The sequence below is a fragment of the Mustela erminea genome, chromosome 1, assembly GCF_009829155.1.
Source record: "Mustela erminea isolate mMusErm1 chromosome 1, mMusErm1.Pri, whole genome shotgun sequence".
In the NCBI taxonomy this organism is placed as follows: domain Eukaryota; kingdom Metazoa; phylum Chordata; class Mammalia; order Carnivora; family Mustelidae; genus Mustela; species Mustela erminea.
In genome coordinates this window covers 154932313-154954065 of record NC_045614.1, presented here as the reverse complement: position 1 = coordinate 154954065, position 21753 = coordinate 154932313, and the positions used below count along the sequence as shown (strand labels likewise).

General features: G+C 41.2%; 1 protein-coding gene across 2 annotated transcripts in view; it reads left to right on the top strand.

The window, feature by feature from the left end:
• The window catches only part of ARHGAP31 (Rho GTPase activating protein 31), a 113591-nt gene that overhangs the window by 51820 nt on the left and 40018 nt on the right, over positions 1 to 21753 (top strand). For both annotated transcript variants that reach the window (XM_032347931.1, XM_032347922.1), the window contains exons 2-3: positions 10546 to 10648; positions 13437 to 13581. In XM_032347931.1, coding sequence (XP_032203822.1) covers positions 10546 to 10648; positions 13437 to 13581 — 248 coding nt within the window. The remainder of the gene's footprint in view (positions 1 to 10545; positions 10649 to 13436; positions 13582 to 21753) is intronic.

Below are 21753 nucleotides of genomic sequence, written 5' to 3'. Positions count from 1 at the left end.
AAAAAAGAAAAAAAAAAAATGTCAGCTGGATACACTCAGCTGAGGGAAGAAAGTCGCATTATCGTTCTTGAGATGATTGGTGTTAGTGAAGCATACTGTTCAAGAAACAGGTTTACTTTCCCTGTTTATCTTTTGTTAACCTGCTTGGCACTATCCCTTCTCACCGCCTGGGACTGTCCCTGGAGGCATATGAGTTCATCTTCTTTACATTTGACCAAGGTGGAGCCTCTATCCATGGCATCCCTAGAAGCAGGTGGCAAGGAAGAGGGCGTGCTGGTCCAGGAACTAAAACCTTGATCAGGTGACCAAGGCTGACAGTGCCCTTCATGCAGTTAAATTGAGGATTTGAATGATTTGTTGGCAAGGGAAAGGAAAGTGGTGGCTCACAAGCTGCGGTGTGACTAGAAGGTCAGCCCCCATGGAGTGGGTGATGCCTGCCCCACATATAGCCTGGGAACAAAGTCAGACAGTAGGAAGGATGAGTGTTTAAAAAGTCTACAAATGACATACAGCCCAGAAGCCTCCATTTTCAGCAATGGGACAAGGTCCTTCTGTACTATTCCTTTGTGCAAGGTGAACCGGGCCAGCTAAGCCCCGGGCCATGGAGGGGCTCCTGGGAGGCTTGTTTTCCCTGAATGCGCCTCATCCTGTCCCACCCCTTGTCTCTACTCAGTACTGTCCTTCCTTGAGGCCAGAGCCTCTCCCTCCTCCACCTCACCGCCAGCCCCTCTGAGGCTGTTTCCACTTGCCCACTAACTTGCTGATGATGTGGAGTCCCAGATATTTCCCTGCCCTCAACCAGCCTTTTACCTCTGAGTCAGAAAGGCACTAGAGAAATTTCAGAAATCAGCTAAAAAAGAGTGAGCCTTCTCCTTCTCCTCTTCTCTTTCATCCTCAACAAAGCATAAAGGGTCCTCCCCACTAACCTTCATTTTTTTCTTTTTGGAGCAATAGGTTTGGGATAAGTCTTTTCCCTCATAGTATCTCCTCCCCCTGCCCAGCTTTCTCAAAGGGCTTGGCAGGAAGAATTCAATGGTTAGCCCTGATGAGGCAGCTGAGAAGAGTCTGTCCCCCGAGCTGCTGGGATTGGACATCCTCCTACAGGCAACAGGGAGCCACTGAATGTTCAAGAGGAAGGGAGCTTTACCATCCAGTTAGTGTTTTAGAAAGATTTATCTGGCAGTGGAGATCAAAATGGAACAAAATCTTCCTGGGCTGTCATTAGAAACTCCCCCAGTTTATCTGAACGCTTTTCCACCAGACTGGTCTAGTCAGCATTCCTGGAATTCACCACATTGTTTCTTGCTTTCCCACCTTGTTTATACCATTCCCTGCACCAAAAAGTGGGTGGCATTTATTAAGTGCTTATTATATGCCGGACGCTTAACCAAGCGTTCCGCATGTCTTACAGTATACATTATATACATTACCTCACGTTGTATCGTATCGCATCACAGCATCTCCCGTCACCCCCTCAAACCAGCGTCAAGACCTCTTATGGCCTAGCCTGGATTGGTCCATCTTTATCCACTCATGTCCCACATGTGAGCCCTTTGGGGTGAGGATCCTGTCCCAGAAGCCTCTAGTGTGGCCCCCCTGTACCGTCGGGACCCTACAAATGCACACAATCTTCTCTTTTGGTCAGCACCCCAAAGCCCTGGCTGACCTCCCTCACCTTGTGTAATCTCTTTAGAAGGACTTCTATCACATTTTTTGTGCGTCTCTAGAGCCCTTAACATAGTTTGCTTGATATTTTCATATAGGCCAGGTTACTTAACACCTTTGAGCTTCAGCTTCCTTGTTTATCAAGAAGGGATGAATACGTCCCCCATAAGGTGGTTGTGCCTTGGGTGCAAACAGTGGATGAACGTGTAGAGCTCAGGAGCTGCCTGGGTGGCTCAGTGGGTTACGCCTCTGCCTTCAGCTCAGGTCATGATCTCAGGGTCCTGGGATCGAGTCCCGCATCGGGCTCTCTGCTAGGCAGGGAGCCTGCTTCCTCCTCTCGCTCTCGCCCTCTCTGCCTACTTGTAATCTCTCTCTGTCAAATAAATAAAATCTTAAAAAAAAAAAAAAAAGAAAGAAAGTGTAGAGCTCAGAGATCAGCATAAAAAAGGTGCACAGTGAGTTCCATTCTTTTTTTTTTCTTCCTGAGGACAAAGGTCTTACCTTTTCGTCCTTTGGGCTAGATGGCTTCTCTACATGTTTGACTGAAAATCATTGTCACCAGGAAGGAAGGGGTGCACTGACAAGAGCTGGGGTGGGTCAGGGTATGCACCAGAGGGAAGACCTGGACACTTCTACAGGAAAGAGTGGACTTGACTTGGTATCTGAGACCATTAAAGTAGAAAGGGGAGGGGCTCGAGGATGCAGTCCGCCATCACGAGCCCAGCTCCGGAATGGAGCTAGTCCTTGGCCATACCAGGCCAGCCGGTTAGGCAAATACCTCTATTTAACAAGGAGTAATTATCTCAGTGGGGTCATTGGAGACGATTTCAACATTTAGAAATTGCCTCACAGACTTCAGAAGGCCCTCTGGCTTCTTCAGTGAAATTTGTTTTTCAAAAACCTAGGTGTTTCTTTAAAAAAAAAAACTATTTCTACATGATCCTCATTACAGAAAACTCAGGAAAGTGAAGTTTAAAATACAACAAAGCAAAAATCATTGGTTTCTACCACCTAGAGGTAACTACTATTAACATTTCAGTGTGTAGAGAGACCATCACTATGTGGTTTTTAGATTTGTTTCTTGCTTCCCAGCTTGTTTATACTACCAGCTTTTTTTGAATTCATTAAAACTTTGTTCTGGTTTTATCGAGATATAATTGACATTACTGTATGAGTTTAAGGTATACAGAATAATGGTTTGACTTGCATATAGTGTGAAATGATAACAGCAATGTGTTTAGTTAACATCTGTCCTCTCCTATAGCTAGGATAAAAAGAGAAAGCAAAAAGAAAAAAAATTTTCTCTGTAGTGGGCACTCTTCGGATTTACTCTCTTAACAAGTTTCCTACATGTCATACAGCAGCATCAACCGGAGGCATCACGCAGAACGCTATATCCCTATTTGTCTTGTAACTGGAAGTCTTTTGACCACCTTTCCCCAATTTCCTCTTCCCCTACTTTCTGCGTCTGGTAACTTCAATTCTGATCTCTCTCTCTAGGAGTTTTGTTTAGTTTAGTTTTGTTTTTAAGATTCCACAGATAAGTGGATTCATACAGTATTTGTCCTCGACTGATTTATTTCACTGGGCATCAAGCTCTCCAGGTCTACCTATGTTGTTGCAAATGGCAGGATTTCCTTCTTTCTTATGGCTGAAAAATATTTCTGAGTGTGTGTGTGTGTGTATATACAATCCACTGATGGACACTTGGGTTGTTTTCATGTCTTGGCTATTGTAAATAATGCTGCTGTGAACAGGCAGGTGCAAATATCTTTTTGAAGTTAGTATTTTCATTTCCTTTGGAAATAACCCCAAAAGTGGAATTGCTGGATCCTATGGTAGTTCTATTTTTTTTTTTAAACACTGAATGCTGTTTTCCATAGTGGCTGTACCAATTTGCAATCCCACCAGCAGTGCACAAGTTTCTTTTTTCGCCACGTCCACACACACAAAAATATTTTTTTCATGATGGCCATTCTAACAGGCATGAGGCGATGCCTCATTGTGGTGTTGATTGGTATTTCCCTACTGATGACTGGTGTTGAGTATCTTTTCATCTGTCTGTTGGCCTTTCATATGTCTTCTTTGGAGAAATGTCTATTCAGGTCTTTCATCTATTTTTTAATTGAATTTTGTGGTGTTTTGTTTTTTAGTTTATTTATTTTTGTTTCTTTTTTTTTTAAGATTTTATTTATTTATTTGACAGAGCGAGATCACAAGTAGACAGAGAGGCAGGCAGAGAGAGAGAGAGAGAGAGGGAAGCAGGCTCCCTGCTGAGCAGACAGCCCGATGCGGGACTCGATCCCAGGACCCTGAGATCATGACCTGAGCTGAAAGCAGCGGCTTAACCCACTGAGCCACCCAGGCGCCCCTGTTTTATTTTTTGCTTTTGAGTTATTGTTCTTTGCATACTTCGGATATTAGGCCCTAATCAGATATGTGATTTGCAAATAGTTTTTCCCATTCTGTAGCTTGTCTTTTCACTTGTTGATTATTTCTTTTGCTGTGCAGAAGCTTTTTAGTTTCATGTAGTCCTGCTTGTTTATTTTTGATTAATGTTGTTCGTGCTTTATGTATCATCTCCAAAAATTATTGCCAAGACCCACGTCAAGGAGATTTTTCCCTATGTTTTCTGCTAAGAGTTTCAGGTCTTACATTGAAACTTAATACATTTCAAGTTAATTTTTGTAAGTAGTGTAGGATGGGGGTCTGGTTTCATTCTTTTACATGTGAGTATCCGCTTTTACCAGCACCATTTATTGAAGAAACTGTCTTTTCTCTATTAAGTATTTCTTGGCTCTCTTGCCAAATATTAGTTGACTGTACATACTTGGGTTCATTCTAGGCTCTTGCTTCCGTTCCATTGGTCAGTCTGTCTGTATTTATGCTAGTACCATACTGTTTTGGTTACTATCGCTTTACCGAATAGCTGGATGAGAGTAGGCTTGCAGTAAATATTTGTTAAATTTCATTTTTCGTTGTCATTAAATTTCATTTTTCATGACACTTTTTTTCTTATAGTGAGTTTCCCTCTTATACCCTTAGCCCACCCCTGGGTCCTCCTGTAGGCAGCTAAACTTATAACTTCCTTATGTGTCCTTCCACAAATATTTAATGCACATGCAAATGAATTGCATGTCTATTCTTCTAGTCTCTCTTTTTAAAAAAACAGATGCTAGCATACTGTCATGCTTGTCTTCCCCTTGTTTTTTTTGCTCGACAATGTACCTTGAAGACCACTCTCTATCGGTATGTGAAAGTTTTCTCATTCTTTTTAATAACTGTGTAGTATTTAACTAAATGGATGTTCTATATTTATATAAGCAGCCTCCTGTTGATGGACAATCTTATACTATTACAAAAATTACTTCAACGAAATAAGCTTGCCTATATGGAAATATCCTAGAATTGAAATAATGAAAATGTTCTGAAATGTGATGGTTGCTTAACCCTGAAATATACTCCAAACCACTTAAATATATGCTTTGAAAGGGTGAGTTTTACAGCATTTGAATTATATCTGAATATTTTAAAGATGAAAATTAAAAATAAAAACCAAAACTTTCCTCTAAGGAAAACATGTCAAAGCCTGAATATATTTAAAATTTTTGTCTTTAGAAAATTAGAAGGCGGTTAATTTGCTTTTTTAAAGAACAAAGAACATTATACTTCTTAAAATTAATACCACACAGGTGTGCCTGGGGTGGCTCAGTAGGTTGAGCATCTGACTCTAGGTTTTGGCTCAGATCATGATCTCAGGGTCGTGAGATCAAGCTCTGGTTGTCTCCATGGTCAGGGCAGAGTCTGCTTGAGATCCTGTCCCTCTTCCCCTACCCCTGTCCTGAACTCTCTTTTTCTCTCCTTCTCAAATAAATAATTAAATAAAATCTTTTTAAAAAAATAAAAATAAATAAAATCAATACCACACATTTTGAAACTTTTCTTTACACTACACTAGACCAAGAGGAAGAGAGTAGAAGTTACAAGGGGAGGAAGAAGAATCAGAGGGGAAATTGCGGGGGACGGCAACCTCTAGGCAAGTTGAGACTCACAGAGGCTAGAGGGGAGCATGGCACAAATAGCCTGAGTTGCAGGACAGAAAGAAAGAGCAGGAGCTAGCAGAGAGAGAAATTTCCCGGAGCCACTGGGACAGCTTTTAGATTCCCTGTGGGTGGAGGGGAGCTAGGAAGTTCTCTGTTGATAGCCAAGAATAATGGAAAAGTAAATGAATTCTTTACTCCATCTTATGAACAACAATGCCATAGGGCCACCTCATTCACAGCATAGCAATGCTGCTTAAAGACCTCGCTCTCTATCCTGCGCACAGCAACGGAGTCTCAGAGAATTTCTTCCCTGTTCAGGGGCTTGTCTCCCTCACTCTTTTACCTTCCTCATTCAAGTATCAATTCTTCCGCACCCACCCAAGTGGCCCTTGGTCCTTTCTAGCACCTCAGTCAAGATGATGAAACTATCCTTCATTCCTGGAAGTTTCCCTGACTCCTTCCCAGTTCCTACCTCCTGCCTCTCCCCTGCTTTCTCCTACTATAAATTAGTGTACACTTGCTAATATAAACGGAAGTGTACAGAATGTACATAGTCTGGCTTCTGTCACCCATGTGCTATATTATTCTTTTTTTATGGCTGACCAGGATTCCACTGTGTGTATACACCATTAGACTTCACTTTCAAGATTAGGAATGCAGGACCCAGAGAGAGGATGAAATCCGATTAGTAGAAGACCTTAACAAAAATCCAGAACAGAGATGAAAGAGGACCATGTTTTCCTAAAACCCAAATGCGCTTTGAACTATGAAATCCTATGGCCGCCAAGAGCACATCAGTAAGCAAGCCAAACTGCTTGTTGCAATCTCTGTCTCCAGATCTGATGAGGTCCTGGCCACAAGGGGAACCAGGGCAGCTTAGCAGACATTACTTCTGGGAGTACTCAGAGAAATTATTTAACTGCGGGCCTTTTCTGCACTATGCCCTTGAAGAGGTTAGGAATTGAGAAAAAAAGTGCGTAAGTATCAAATGTCTTTTAGTTGTACCAGGTTGGATCAAATGAGACAAAAGACTTTAAAATGTTGTGTCAACCGTAAGGCATAAATCAAAGGCAGAGTTTTCTTTTCCACCAGAAACTACTTCAAGATTTTTTTTTTTTTTTTTTTTTTTTGTGCTCAGATTTAAAATGTAACACTTGAGATTGCTGATCCAGGAGAAACAAAACAAAAAAGATCTTCGAGAACCTTCAGTGAAACAGTTCAAAGAAGTTATAACATTATATCATAATCAGCATCTGTGTGGATCTCTGTAGGAGACTTGAAGTTCTTTGGGTCCATGATAAATCCTACAGAAGTAGCTCTGGGACTCTAGCTAGCCTCACTCCTTCCCATGCCCAAAGTGACAGTGAAAGCTTTCTTTCCATCTATCACCATTCAGCTATTTGGGGTCAAACTTCTACCCTGCCCAGAATCCGAGGGTGTCCCCAATTTGTTTGGGCCCCAGGGACAACTGTAAAGAAATCTGAGATTCTGAGACTGAACTCTTAGTGGCTCCCCACAGCACCCTGCATCAGTATTACCCTCAAACCCTGGCTTCCTAAGTGGGGCCTCAGGTGGGCAGTGTTCCCATCATCTGGGAATTTCTTAAAAAGGCAAATTCTTGATGCTCTTCTCCCATTGGGATCCACATGTTAACAAGATCCCAGAGATCTGTGTCACGTTTAAAAGTATGAGAAGCTCCTATTTATAGACTAGTGGTTCTTCAGCCTTAGCACGGATCAGAATCTCCTGGAGGCAGCTGCTGCAGGTGCACCTGAGAACCACGGCTCTGGCTCTAGAGCTAGATGATTACAGAGATTAAGTTGATCCTTTCCCATTTGCTGAGTATGATGGAGAATCCCTACATCTTCCAATTCAGCCTGAGATAAGAATCCAGGAAAGCTAACACTCCTCAGGGACTGGGACTATGGCCTCCTCCCCTGAGTTGTTTTAATATTGCCTCTAGTTTAAACAGAGCTGTGGATGAAAGGTTCTAGGGCCTTGGTATCAAAGGCAGAGTAAATTTATGGCAGAGGCTCCATCCGGGAATGTGTTCTCTCCACCTTTAAAACAAACAGACCCGAGGTGCTACAGCTAAGAGCTACGGTCCTAGGAGGGCCCCACCTGAGAATGGGATAGGATGGTTGGTGACCCTGCACCACCCCTCCTGGAGAGTGTTTTCTAAAGGTCCTTCAAGTCCAGGGTTTTTGTTTTGAGTCCTTCTTGGGAATGCTCAGAGCTCTTAAGTGCACTTGTGCCCTGCATGGCCCAACAGCCATGTGCCCCGCTACAGAGACACACTGTGGAACACAAGACACAGCCCCGGGACTCTAAGGCACAGGTTGTACACTGTTGGATCCTGCTGCCTCTGTGCTACGAAGACACACCTAAATGCATAGAAAAGCGACTTCAGACAAGCAAAATTATCTTCAAGTAGAAATATTTAACCAAAGAAGGACACAAAAGCCATTCCACATAGTAGCAATGCGTGTCAGCTGGAAAAAGGTTGATCCATTCTGCCCTAATCACTCATGGGATGGGGGGACACAAATTATTTTCACCAAGATTACATCTCACAAATTATGAACTTAAATCACATATAGGCTTCAAATAGAAATAATAACTGTCATTGTAGAATGCTTATTATATGTCAGGATCTGTGCTAAATGTTTACAGTATTACTTCAATCCTAGGTATGAGGTTAATGTCACCATTATCCTCATTTTATAGATGTAGAAACTGAGAAACAGGGTTATGACTTATGTATTTTGCTCAAGGTTGCAAAGGCAGTTTGATGTCCAAACCTGTGTTCTTATCCATAGACCAAATGTGGCAGGTTACAAAAACCACAGCTTGACAAGATAGGGAAAGGACTGGCCATTATTGTGTATGACAGGGGTTTAAAACAAAACAAAACAAAAAAAACCAAGAAAACCCAAAACAATTTTTTAAGCAATGGAACTCTGTTTGTCTACTTACGTATTTATTTATTATTTAGTGGCATGGGGTAAGAAACAAAAATCTCACAAAGAACACTACCTCATAAGACAGATCAAAGTAGATCTAGCTCTTCTGGTAGAAGCTGAGCAGAGGCCCCAGACCCCTTCCTACCCTCACAGCCCCTCCTCCACCACACTCTGCTCCCTCATAGTGGGCGGTACTACCATACAGGTCTCTCGTCTCAATATTTCCAGTCCCGAGTCCATTCCCTGCCCTCTTTCCACCTGGGATAACTGCGAAGCTCTTCTCCGTTTCCGGTCATGGGAGACCAGGCTAAAACATGGATGTGTCCTGGAGGGGAATGGCCCAGGGGGTGCACGGCCTTTGAAAGATGGGTGGAATACTTGAAGTATGATGAGTTTTACTGAGCGTCCGAAGTTTGAGTTAGTAGTTGAATAAAACGGTGGGGGAATTGTTTAGAAAATGTTGTAATAGAAAAAATAATCAGTGTTTCAATTTGCATTTTGCTGGTTGATCATAAAACTGGGCAGTTGAAAAGAAAGAAAGAAAAGAAAAGGAAGAAAGGAAATGTTGTAACAGGGACTCCAGGCAGAGAGTTGTGTCTAAATACCCAGTGTTTACTTCCATAAAAGCCCAGCTCAGCCTGGAATCGTGTGCAAGCACCATCATGTACCTTAAGCATTAATGGATTGGCGTTCCTCTAAGCCTAAGGCATTCATGGATTGGGGGGAGGCAACACAGTGCCAGCCCAAGCACTGGCTCATAGAGTTCCTATACCTCACCTCCACCACTGAAGACTTCAAGTGCCCAAGGCTTTGGGAGCTCCATAAAAAACCATCATCCACAGCAGTCTCATGGAGGGACCTCAGGTGATCTCTCCAGGGGCCAAAGTGGCAAGTAATTCACTGCTATCTCCATGCCATCCAAAATGCTTGTAGCTGCCATTCTATGGCACTGATCTTGTTGGACCAATCAGGGTCAGCCTTGAGGAGAGATCAGCATATCCAGACATTTCTACCTAGGCAGTAGAAACTTCTGGAGTGGCAGGAATTCAAAAGGCCATGATGATCCCTTTTATGTGGTCCATTCAGTCCATGGCTCTTTGACCCATTCATGGTGTTGGCGGAGGGTGGTTCTCACCTTTAAAAAAGCACTTCAACTTATTATCACCTTTAACCTTCTAGTAGACATCATCAGTCTCTTTTCCTTTGCATCTTTTTAAACATAGCTAAATTCACAATGTATATTCGAATTTGTGCCTTGTTTTTCTTTTACCGATTTATATGCATTTTTCCATGTGTTAATTACTTTTTATAAGCAACAAATAATCTTGAGTGACAAAAGTAAATTTATCCACACCCTCGGTTTCTTCATGTGTAGAATATAGACAGTTGTGTCATGCGACAGTCACCTGGAAAGCTTTTAAATCATAGACTGCTGGGCCCCACCTCCAGAATTTCTGATTCACTGGGTCTGGAGTAGGGCCTGGGAATTTGCACGCCCAACAAGTTCCCAGGAGATGCTGATGCTGCCAGTCAGAAGACCACACTTGGAGCACCAGTGAAATGAGGAGATCGAGTTGTGGGATTTCCAAGGTCACTGCTGGTTTCAGAACCTAAGTGTTTGCATATTTTTCAAATTCCTTGAAAAAACCCAACCAACTTTAAAAACACATGACTTTTCTGAACTTTAACAAAACCTCATGATTTTTTTTTAAACACAAAAGAATATCATCTACCATTGAAAAGTAATTGTTTCCACTTGTAACTCACGTGCATTCCATACTTGCTTCTCTTTGAAGTTACCTGGATTTTTTAAAGGATATCTTTAAAGGACAGTTAGACTTCTAGCTAATGCTTTATTGTTTTTCTTTATGTAGTTCCATATGTATTGAAGAGCTGTGCGGAATTTATAGAGACTCACGGCATTGTGGATGGAATCTATCGGCTTTCAGGAGTCACCTCAAATATACAAAGGCTAAGGTAAGCTGAAAGAATAGCCCCAGAAAGAATTCTCCTGCGATCCTTCCACTGTCCGTACCTCTGTCTGCCAGGGTTGGGAGTATTACAGACCTGAAGGGGTTGAGGGAAGGGTGGCAGAGCAGACGAAGTGCTAAGTTTTCAGATGCCTGACTGTTCTTAATCTAATCAGGAAATCCTCTCCTCTGATGTAATTCTTTCCAACAAAAGCTCCTGAGGTTTTTAATCTGTTTCTTTTTTTAAAACATTTTATTTATTTATTTGACAGAGAGAGATCACAAGTAGGCAGAGAAGCAGGCAGAGAGAGAAGGGGGAAGCAGACTCCCTGCTGAGCAGAGAGCCCAATGCAGGACTCAATCCCTAGACCCTAAGATCATGACCTGATCCAAAGGCCGAGGCTTTAACCCACTGAGCCACCCAGGCGCTCTTAATCTGTTTCTTTGTCTTGCACCAGGTTTATCCTTCTTAGGTGGATTCATCCTTCTTAGGATGGATCTATCCACCTATCCTTCTTAGGTGGAACTCAAATGATTTCAATCACAAGTTAGAACAACGTAACTTATTAGCGTTCAGTTACCTACCCAGAGCTCAGTTAGGTTCCTGTTAAGAACTTGGAGATGATTCGAGTTTTTCTGTTGGTACGCACACTCACCATTTGCTAGTTCCCTCGGTCAGGAAATTAAAAATCTGCATGACTGTGTATTTCTCTCAATGAGGCTGAGATTTTAAAAATTATGAGTAGATGAACTATTTCCAATTCCATAGATTTATCCTAAACAATTCTAAAATATATCCTGAATTTTGGGGAAGAAATTTCTATCACATTGAATTAAGAGTACAATAACCTTCACACAAAACACAGATATGTATGTGTATGTTTTATGTATGTTATATATATAATAAAGGGAGTAGATATATAGTATATTTACAGTGTTTTACCAAGTGTTATTTTTATATATTTATATGTTTAATTATAAGGGTAGACTTTTAAAACAGTAAAAACATTCGTATTAGCAGATTAGTCCATTAAATTGAATAGATTGTACGGTTAATTCATCTTCTGTCTTCTTCCTCTGATTTTGTTCTGCCTCTGCTCCTCCCATTGCAATTGTAATGACATTCTGCAAAAGGAAAAGGAATAAGACATCCTTTTTTTACTCCTGGGGAAGTGGTGACTGTTAAAAACTAATTGGTTTGTGCAACCATCGAGTTTGACAGATCTATGTACTTACATAATGTCACTATAATTTACTAGCCTGACCTTTTCTAGAGTTTCAACAGCAAATACTTTTTAATGTTTTACTCTTTGCTCTGAAAGAGACTGCACAGTAGTTGGTATGGTGGGAGAACTCTTGGGCAGTAGCCAAATTCTTTTTCATTAAAGGACCAACCTTAGCCCCTGCAGGGAAATTTTGGCTAAATAAATGGGTAAGCTCCAAATGTGTTCTTGTTCTGCTCCTCTGCTCTCTTAAAAACAAAAACAATAACAAATAAAACAAAACAAACCAACAGCAAAAAACCCATGCCCCTGAATTTATATGGTGCTGCAAGGTTTTCTTTGAGCGCAAAAGGAGCCCCACCCGGCTCCTTTTGGGCTCAGGCAGCGTCAGGGATTTCCCCACCCTTTGTTAAAGGGCCAGAAGCAGGTGGCAGGAAGCCGGGCAGGGGGTTGTTGTTGAAATTTTTGTCTTTTCTGAAATCTTCCCCGAGAAAGGCAGGATTACACTTTTTTCTTTCAGATGGAGTTGGTGGAGTGTATTCTTGGTTATCAAAATGCTCATAGTTTGGGGACATTGAAATGGTAAATATTCATGGTGTGTAAAAAAGCATGATACATAACTACGATCTTAATTACATTAAAATGCTTACTTTTGTAGATACACACATGGGACCTAGAAGTCAAACTGTAAACTGCTTGTGATTATGGATGACTTTGTTCTTTGCTTCTTGTGTTTTTCAACTTCCTTTTAGGCACATGTTAACTTTTAAAAAATAAATTTTTTAAAACCTAAAAAAAAAAAAAAAAAAAATGCTGGCTCCAAGAGTCCCGTTCAGGCTGTCACAATGCAGCTGACCAAATGAATTCTCTCAAGAAATCTGACTTCTCCTGTATACGAAAGCTCCAATTTGTCCCTTTTCGAACAGGTTTTTAACTTGTATGTATATATTATTTGAGGCAGTGTATTCCTATCACCTTGGTCAAGAAATGTTTTTAAATTAGAAACAAGGCCTGGAACCTGATGTTGTTCCCAAACACCTCGCTATACATTGTTCGTAAGACATTTATACTCCCGGCTATCCTGTGGGAGTCACTATCAGTCGGCTTACAGGGGTTCAGAGTCTCCAGATAAAACAAGTTTGTTGACGTGAGTATACGGAGATGAATGATAACAATCTGACACACCCTGGCTTTGGTCTCTTCTCCAAGAAAGAGAAGTTCATTTAGAAAAATATTTTGGAAGAACTGAAATCTGAACAGGCTTCTTTGGCAACAAAAGTTTGTATTTCCCCACCGTTCATAATTTAGACTGGGACATAATGCCCTGAGAAATCATTTGTAAATGGGCATTATGTTTTTCCGATGACAGCAGCTTTCACAGGGAAGATCCAGACCTGAAGTGGAAGTCTTCCCGGAGCTTCCTTGTGCTGGGAAGAGAAGGTCATTTTGATCAAGGTCAAAAACAGAGTCAGATCAGCGGTTTAGGGTCTTTGTACCCAGCAGCAGCCAAGCAGCTGCTGACAAGGAGCCCATGCTCTCCGGATTGTTATGTCTCTGTCTGTGTTGTTTCAGGCAAGAGTTTGGTTCAGATCAATGTCCAGATCTGACAAGGGAAGTGTATCTCCAGGACATCCACTGTGTGGGCTCACTCTGCAAGCTCTACTTTAGGGAGCTGCCCAACCCCCTCCTGACTTATGAGCTCTATGAGAAATTCACGGTGAGTGTTTGGATTTCCATTATGGTTATTGGGTGGGACTCCTGGATGGGCCAAGGAGAATTTCAACACTAACATAACAATAATAAAACTCACCAGATGGTTGACATTATCTTAATCAGGTAATGGAAGTAGGTTGCTATAGTGAGGAAAGTAAGGTAGTGGATCCATCGGCTAAATTTTTCCTTTCTTAGATTTTCAGAATCGCGTTTATTTGTTTCAAGAGCTGGATTAGAATTATCTCTGTGTTTACTTAACCGAATGCTCCTCATTGTATAAGGGAAAGCTAAACAGCAGAGGTGTGAAATGACTGGCCCCAGGTCACACAACAGGACAGGAACCTAAGACTCCAGATGTACCTCTACTGCTAGTTCATTTTCATCAGGCTTCTCCTTCTGTAGTTCTTTTGGGGTCTGGGGAATGAGGTGGGCAGGTAGAGAAGGGAGAGAGGACAAACCTAAGTCAAGGGAGAGATCAGAAGGCTGGAAAGAGGAAAGAATCTGGGAAATGCAGCCAAGAGGAAGAAGAGACTGAGCCCGTGAGTTGAATTGGTGGAGGGTGGATGGGCAGGACACCTTACCAGCAGCTCTATGGTCACCAAATAGGGGCATCTGTGGGAAAAGTAGAAAGAATAAATGCTTACAGGATGTCTGTAGAGATAGCATTAAAAATGGGCTTGAATGTTTGGCTGCTGGGGTGGAGGTGCAGAGTAGGTGGAGAGATGGGTTCAACCGAGATTGAGGTTCACCTAATAAGGGGGGTGAGGAAGATGAGGGTGTATGCGAGAGAGTGATAGAAATAGTTGACCGTGGAATTTTGTCTGGATAAGAGGGGAAGTAAGGCCGTAAGGCAGAAACAGTGAAAAAATATTATTGATGGATTATTCATCCCAATAAGGGCAATAGACTGTTGGAGTGGGGTGGTCAAGGGGATGTTTGCAATTAAGATTATGGAGGAGTTGAAGTTACTGATAAGGACCAGATCTAGGCTCTAAAATGGGAAGCAGTCTTTCTCATGGCTCCCGTCATAAACTTATTTTGAGCATAGAGAAGGTTCTTCAGTTTCAAACGATATACGAATAAGTGGATGCATTTTAAAAGTTGGGTTTGGACCATTAACATATACTTAAGAGTTTTCAGTAATAGAGGGAATCACTCGTAATGGTAACTGGAAAAAAACAGATGCATAATTGTATATTAAAATGTGACTAAAGAGAAAGATGTTCAAAAGATTAATAGCCATTTGTTTCAATGATGAGATTATAGTTTTCACTGCTTCTTTAAGACTTTAACTTTCAATATCTCATCTACTAAATGTACATTAATTTTTTTAATGAAAAAAATTAGGCCAAAACAAAAAACTTGGGCCCAGAGGTTGACTACTGGAGAAGCCAACATGTATCAGCTGATACGAAGTATCAGGAGTTTGCGGACCCTTAGAGATCTAAGGTGACCTCGAGATCTAAGGCTGAAGGCAAATGAGCCCCCACTCTGAGTGGCGAAGTAAAAAATAATGGTAGCCTCTAAAAATTGAAACTTCAGAGGAGTCTTTTCTGGGAACCAGGAGGAAAAGTTATGGGTCTTGTGAGTCTGCCAGAGTATAATCTGTGATTATTTCCTCATTTTAAAAGTAATCGTATTTGGTAAAAGACAGATTGGAAAATGGAGGAAAGGTAGAAAGGAACCCTTTGTCTCCTCTTAAAGACCACAGACAGCTATGGTTAATACGTGGGTCTTTCTTTCACTCCTTTGTTCTTCGCATCGTGTTTTTGGTATATTTTGTTTTCCCAAGTCAAAATAGAATTTTATTGCAAAAATGAAAGCAATACAGAAAAGTGTAAAGGAGAAAGTATAAATTGCTGGAAAGTCCCCACCCCAGACATATCTGCTGGTAACATTTCAGGAGACATTACTTCCTCTCATTTCAGGAGACATCTCTCCCTTTCCCTCTCTCTCTTTCCCCCTCTCCCCTTTCCCTTCTCAATACTATATATCTCTGCTTTCAGATGTTAACTCAACAATGTGGCCATCTTTCCATGCTGACAAATAGAGAAACACAATTTTTACAGAGTATTTTCTCATATGCACAGTGAATTTCTTTTCTTTTTAAGATTTTATTTATTTATTTGACAGATCACAAGTAGGCAGAGAGGCAGGCAGAGAGAGAGAGGAGGAAGCAGGCTCCCCGCTGAGCAGAAAGCCTGATGTGGGGCTCGATCCCAGGACCCTGAGACCATGACCTGAGCCAAAGGCAGAGGCTTTAACCCACTGAACCACCCAGGCGCCCCTGCACAGTGAATTTCTGAAGCCAGTTTCCTACTGATGGACATTTTGACTTTCTGTTTCTCAAAACTTTGCTTTTATAAAACAATGTGATGATAAATATTTTTGTACATATATCTTTATCCTTTTCTCTGTTTGCATCTTTAGGAAGAAAACATAGATTTAGATTTATTGAGTAAAAAACTCTTACTTAAAATATTATGTTGCCAAATTGTTCTCCAGAGAGATAAGAATGGTCTTTTCCCTGTAGCCTCACCAACACTTGATATTTCTAATTTGTTAAATTATTATTTTTGTTTTATTTTGTGCATAAGACTTTATTGTCTTTTTCTGCATAGTTTTAATCCTCTTATCAGTATAATAGTACATCTTAGAATGTGATAGAATAGGATATCATCATGTTAAAGAACAGAATGAGTCCAATTTATTTTAACTAAATTTCACTTTATGATAGTTGGGGGTAAATAAGAATTCTTATCTGGAAACTTCAGAAATATGTTTTTTTCTTAAGTCTTGCTTATAGGCTCAGAGCGAACCCCATATTTATCTCTTCCCACTATTGTTCCTTAACATTGCTAATCGTTCTGTTCTCCCACAGCAGCAGAATAATATTAAAGCAACATTATTTTCAACTTGTCATTAGATTTCCAGGAAATCTAACATGGTATTGACACAAAAAAAATAAAATAAAGAATATTTTGCTGTATAACTGACCTCTGCATAAGTAGGACCTAGTGAAGTTATCTACACTAAAAATATATCATTTAATTGATTTCTTTTCAATAACAAATTATAATATAAGCAAACCTTCTTTGGTAGTATGGAAATAGCTCTGTTAAACTCACATATTCTTAAAATGATTTATTTAAACCCGCTTGCACTGCTAAATTAGAATACTATCACAGTGAAATAATAAAACTAGAAAAATATTAATGGAATAATAATAATGATTTTATTTATTGAGTATTTACTATATGATAAACATTAAAATATTATTTCATTTACTCTTCAGAATAACTCTATAAAGTAGGTTTTATAGTTTCTTACAGATGAGTGAATTATAGATGAGGCTCAGAGACACTCTTGCCTGGGCTTGTACAGCTAGTAAATGGAAGGAAAGATTGAATATTCTGTCTCAAAACTATGACACTATTTTAAAATAGAGTTAACAACTCCTAAGTAGGCCCAGGTGGTCAGTAACTTAATATGAGATAAAGAAAGCATCCCAGGCTAACAAAGAATTCAATCAATGGTATTAGCAAAATTGACTAACTACTGGGAAAGGAGGAAAGTCAAGTTACATTCTTACCATTTAGCAGATTTCAGGTGAAAGCTTTTTAAAGAAGCAAAAGGCAAAAGATCACCAGAGGCAAATGTAACAAACTAAACTACATATAATCTTTTTTCTATATAAAAAACACATTAACAAAATTAAAAGACAGGAGCACTAGGGTGGCTGAGTTGTTAAGCGTCTGCCTTCCACTCAGGTCATGATCCCAGGGTCCTGGGATGTAGCCCCAGTTAGGGCTCCCTGCTCAATGGGATGCCTGCTTCTCCCTCTCCCACTCCCTTTGCTTGTGTTCCTTCTCTCGCTGTATCTCTCTTTGTCCAAAATAAATAAATAAATAAATAAATAAATAAATAAATAAATAATAAATTAAAAGGCAAATGATCAACTATTAAAAAAAAAAAGATAAAAGCACCACATAACAAAAACCACTTGCTAAACAAATGAGCAAAGAGCATCAACGGACAATTCGTTGAACAAATCAGTGAAGAAATACAGTTTTTAAAAAATTATAAATGCACCCCAAACTGATGTAACATTGTGTATAACTATACTTCAGTTTAAAAAAAAAAAGTCAGATAAGTAAATAAGTTTTTGTTTCTTAGATTTTATTTGTTCATTTGAGAGAGAGAGAGAAAGAGATCTTGTGAGAGAGAGAGAGAGAGAGGCAGAGCACAAGCAGCAGGGAGGAGTAGAGGGAGAAACAGCCTTCCCACTGAGCAAGGAGCCCCATGAGGGACTCCTTCCCAGGACTCTGGGATCATGATCTCAGCCAAGGCGGTTGCCTAACTGACTGAGCCACCCAGCCACCACAGATAGACAGTTTTAAAATGTAGGAAAAAAATTTTAATTAAAAAAGTATAAATGTATTAGAAAATATATTTGCATATTAAATAAGTAATTTTTAAAAAGATTTTATTTATTTATTTGACAGAGAGAAATGACAAGCAGGCAGAGAGGCAGGCAGAGAGAGAGGAGGAAGCAGGCTCCCTGCCGAGCAGAGAGCCCGATGTGGGGCTTGATCCCAGGACCCTGAGATCATGACCCGAGCTTAACCCACTGAGCCACCCAGGCGCCCCTAAATAATTTTTTGACATTAGTATTTCATGCTGGCAATCCTGTGTTGACACTGGGTCTTTTAGGGTGTTTTGTTGTTATCTTTTTAAGATTTTAATTCCAAGTAATCTCTACACCCAACATGGGATTTGAACTCACAACCCCTAGATCAAGAGTTGCATGCTCTACTGACTGAACTAGTAGTTGCCCCTCTATGGTTTTCTATGTTGAAAAGTGTGAATTAGCTGGACACCTCAGAAAGTCATTTGGAATTACTATTGAGAATCCTAAAGTGCTCTTATTTTTTAAATATAGTAACTATTTCTAGGACCACATTCTATGATAACAATCAGATATGTCCACAAGTAATGGACTTCTAAATGCTTCATTGCAATAGTATAATACCAAAATGTGGGAGTATCTATGTGTCTAACAATAAGGGGTAAGTTAAATAAATGCTGTTATTTTTGATCCTGGGTAGCCATGAAAAGTCACATTTTTGAAGAGTATTTATCGGCCACAATATAAAGTTAAATGGCATAAAGCAGTATATGTAACTGACTAGGAAACAATGCGTGTTCATATTTGGTGCTGGGAAGTCAGGAAGATTGCCTCTTGTATGCTGCACATGTGAGGTGGTTAATAGTAGTTACGTCTGGCTGGTAGGATAGCAAGTGATTGTTAATTACTTCATATTCCATATTATAATTGTATTATATTATAATATTATAATTTTGAGTACACGTATTAGTTTCCTGTAGCTGCTGTAATAAATCACCACAAACTTAGTGGCTTAAAAAAAAATTTTCTTCTCTCCCAGTTCAAGAGCCCAGACTGGGGGTGTGGGGGGGTGCTGGGGCAGGGCTGGCTTCCAGTAGGTGCCAGCACTCCTATCTCTGCCTCTGTGATGGCCTTTTCCTCTCCTCTTCTGTCTGTGTCAGAGCTCCCTCTGCCTCCCTCTTATAAGGATAGCTGTGATTGCATTTAGGGCCCATTGGGTTAATCCAGGATCATCTCATCTCAAAACCTTTAACTGAATCACATCTGCAAAGACTTCTTTCCTAAGTAAAGTAAGGTGGATAGGTTCTGGAGATTTGGACCTGATATCTTTGAGAGCAACTCTTCAGCCTACTATGCTACATTTTATTTTTATCAGATAAAAAGTTCATTTTAGGAAAAATTCAATTTTGGTCCTATTGATTGATTCAGTTGGAATCATTACACCCAAGAGGAAAGTTGCGATTCTGGATTTTTAGAGAAGGCAATGTAGAGAGGTGTTTAATTTTAGAGTGAGTTTATATTGCAATAATTTCTTTGTGGATCAGTCTTCCTCATTTAACTGTAAGCTTCCTGAGCACAGAAACAGTGTTCGTTGTGTTCCTTGTTGTGTTTCCTTTCCCTGCTCTCCAGATGCTGGAAGATGTTTACCTAGTGAGCCTTTGCTGACAGGTTTGTGGACCCACACACAGAATTTGAAATGTCCCTTGGGTTAGGGTGGGCTACTAGTGTGTGGCGCAAGGCAAAAGCAGGCTGGCTGGGAGCTCAAGAGAGCTGCAGGGGTGGGCAGCGGCCAGCTGCTCTTTGTTTGCCTTGGACTCCCCCAGCTTTAATGCTGAAAGTCCTGTGCCCCAGGAAACCCCTAATCTCAGGCAAACCAGGATGGTGGGAATTTGCAGATGGACCAGGTCCCATAATTCAAGTGGGGGTGCAAGGCTACAGGAGCAGCTGACTCCTCGGGTGCCAGAGGGACCAGGTTCCATCACTCACCACTGACGAAAGCCAAAGGCAGAGATGTGAGTGGTGGTGAAACAAGACAGGAATGTATTTCAGTGAGGCCACCACCGGGGAGAGAGCAGACGAGCGTCTCCAAGACCACCTCCAAAGCCCTGAAGATGCTTCCCAGGTTTATATAAGGAAAAGTGAGGGCAAAGGTGGGTGGGTACATGCAGGTAGGCGGTGAAGGTCCAACAGATCTTTGTCTCAGGGTCAGTCACATGGGGTCTTTCTGGTTCAGGGCGGTCCTTATGGTTTCAGGGGTAAGTTCATTCCCCTCAGGGGATGCTTTGCCCACAGGGTCTTTTGCCCGAGTTAAGAGATAAGCCAGAAAGAACTTAATCAACTGAAAGTTTGAGACCCGATGGAAGTAGCTGAAGTTCTCTATCACAGTCGGGCTTGTTCCACTTGTGTGTGACAAAGTTGGAAAGGTCTAAGGACTATCTGGAAGGACACACACAGGTTGCCTCTGGAGACAACCCCTGAAGGTCTGCAGTCGGCAGAAGACTGACTTTTTTCTGTGTATTCCTTTGAATGCTTTTGTTTTTTAAATAATGGGCATTAGACTTAAAATGCCCATTTTAAATAATGGGCATTAGATTTATTAGTCTAATAGTGTAAAATAATCGGCCAAGTTGTAGCTGGGGCGCAACTGAAAAGGAGAGGCGTGGGTTGTTTGCCTCCCCTGGTGACAGGGCTGCCGAGGCAGCAGGACTTGAGCTCTGACGGTAACATTCAGGTGAACAGATAAAACAAGAGCAAGGGGCCACCAGAAGGAACAAGAGTCCAGTCTTGGACCAAGTCCTCAAAGGGCAGGAAGCCGGTCTTATTGATACTGATTGTAAGAGAATGAATAGTCACAGATTCGTCCTGGGTCTTTTAAGATTTAACTCATAGCCAGATTAGCTTGGCAAAAGTTGAGTGAAATTCTCTTCAAGGCAAAAAACTTGGGGTAGGCAAAGCTTCAACTCCCCTCCCCCAATTCCCTGATGATAGGTTCAGCCAACTTAATGGGGGAACAGAGAGGGAAAAATGAGTTTGTAGGACTGGACCCCTCCAGGAGAAATTACGGGGAGCCAGAGGGCTTCTGAATAGGAAGGGGAGAGGCTGTGAACAATGAAATAAACAAGAATCCCAAATGGGACCTGCAGGCAGCAGGGGGAAGACCCGCCCAGCCTCTCAGAACAAAGATGACTAACAGCTTCCTAAAATATCAAAGAAACTTTCCATGAGGGCTCTTAAATTGACCTGCACCTTTATTCCCCAGACACATTTTTCAAAAATGGGGGGCACTGTACAAAGGTTGCTGAGAGGAAGAGAGGCTTCCCACCCTTCCCCCTTTGCAGAATAGAATGCAGGAGGGTCCACATATTCCATAGCCCCTCCTTCCTCGGGAGCTTCTCTCTGCTGGCTCCCCTTAGGAATTCCTCAGAAAGAAAGCAGGGGTGTCCGGGTTCCTACTCCAGGCCCCATTCTTGTTCATACCCTCTATCTCCTCCATAGCTCCAAAATGGAGGGTTGCAACAGCGATCACGCTTATGCTGGTTCTAGTCTCAGGCTTGCACCCCAACCTGAAGACTGGGACACTGTGACCTCCCAGTGCCTCATTTTTCCCACCAATGCTTAGGAAACAAAAACTCAAGTTTTTCCATGTGGAGAATTTTGGTAGCATTTAAAAAAAAAAACAAAAACAGTTGGTGTCTGCATATGTTTTATTTCAATTAAATTAAAAGGGGAGGGGAGAGAAGAAAGGTTAAAAAAAGGGGGGGTGGACAG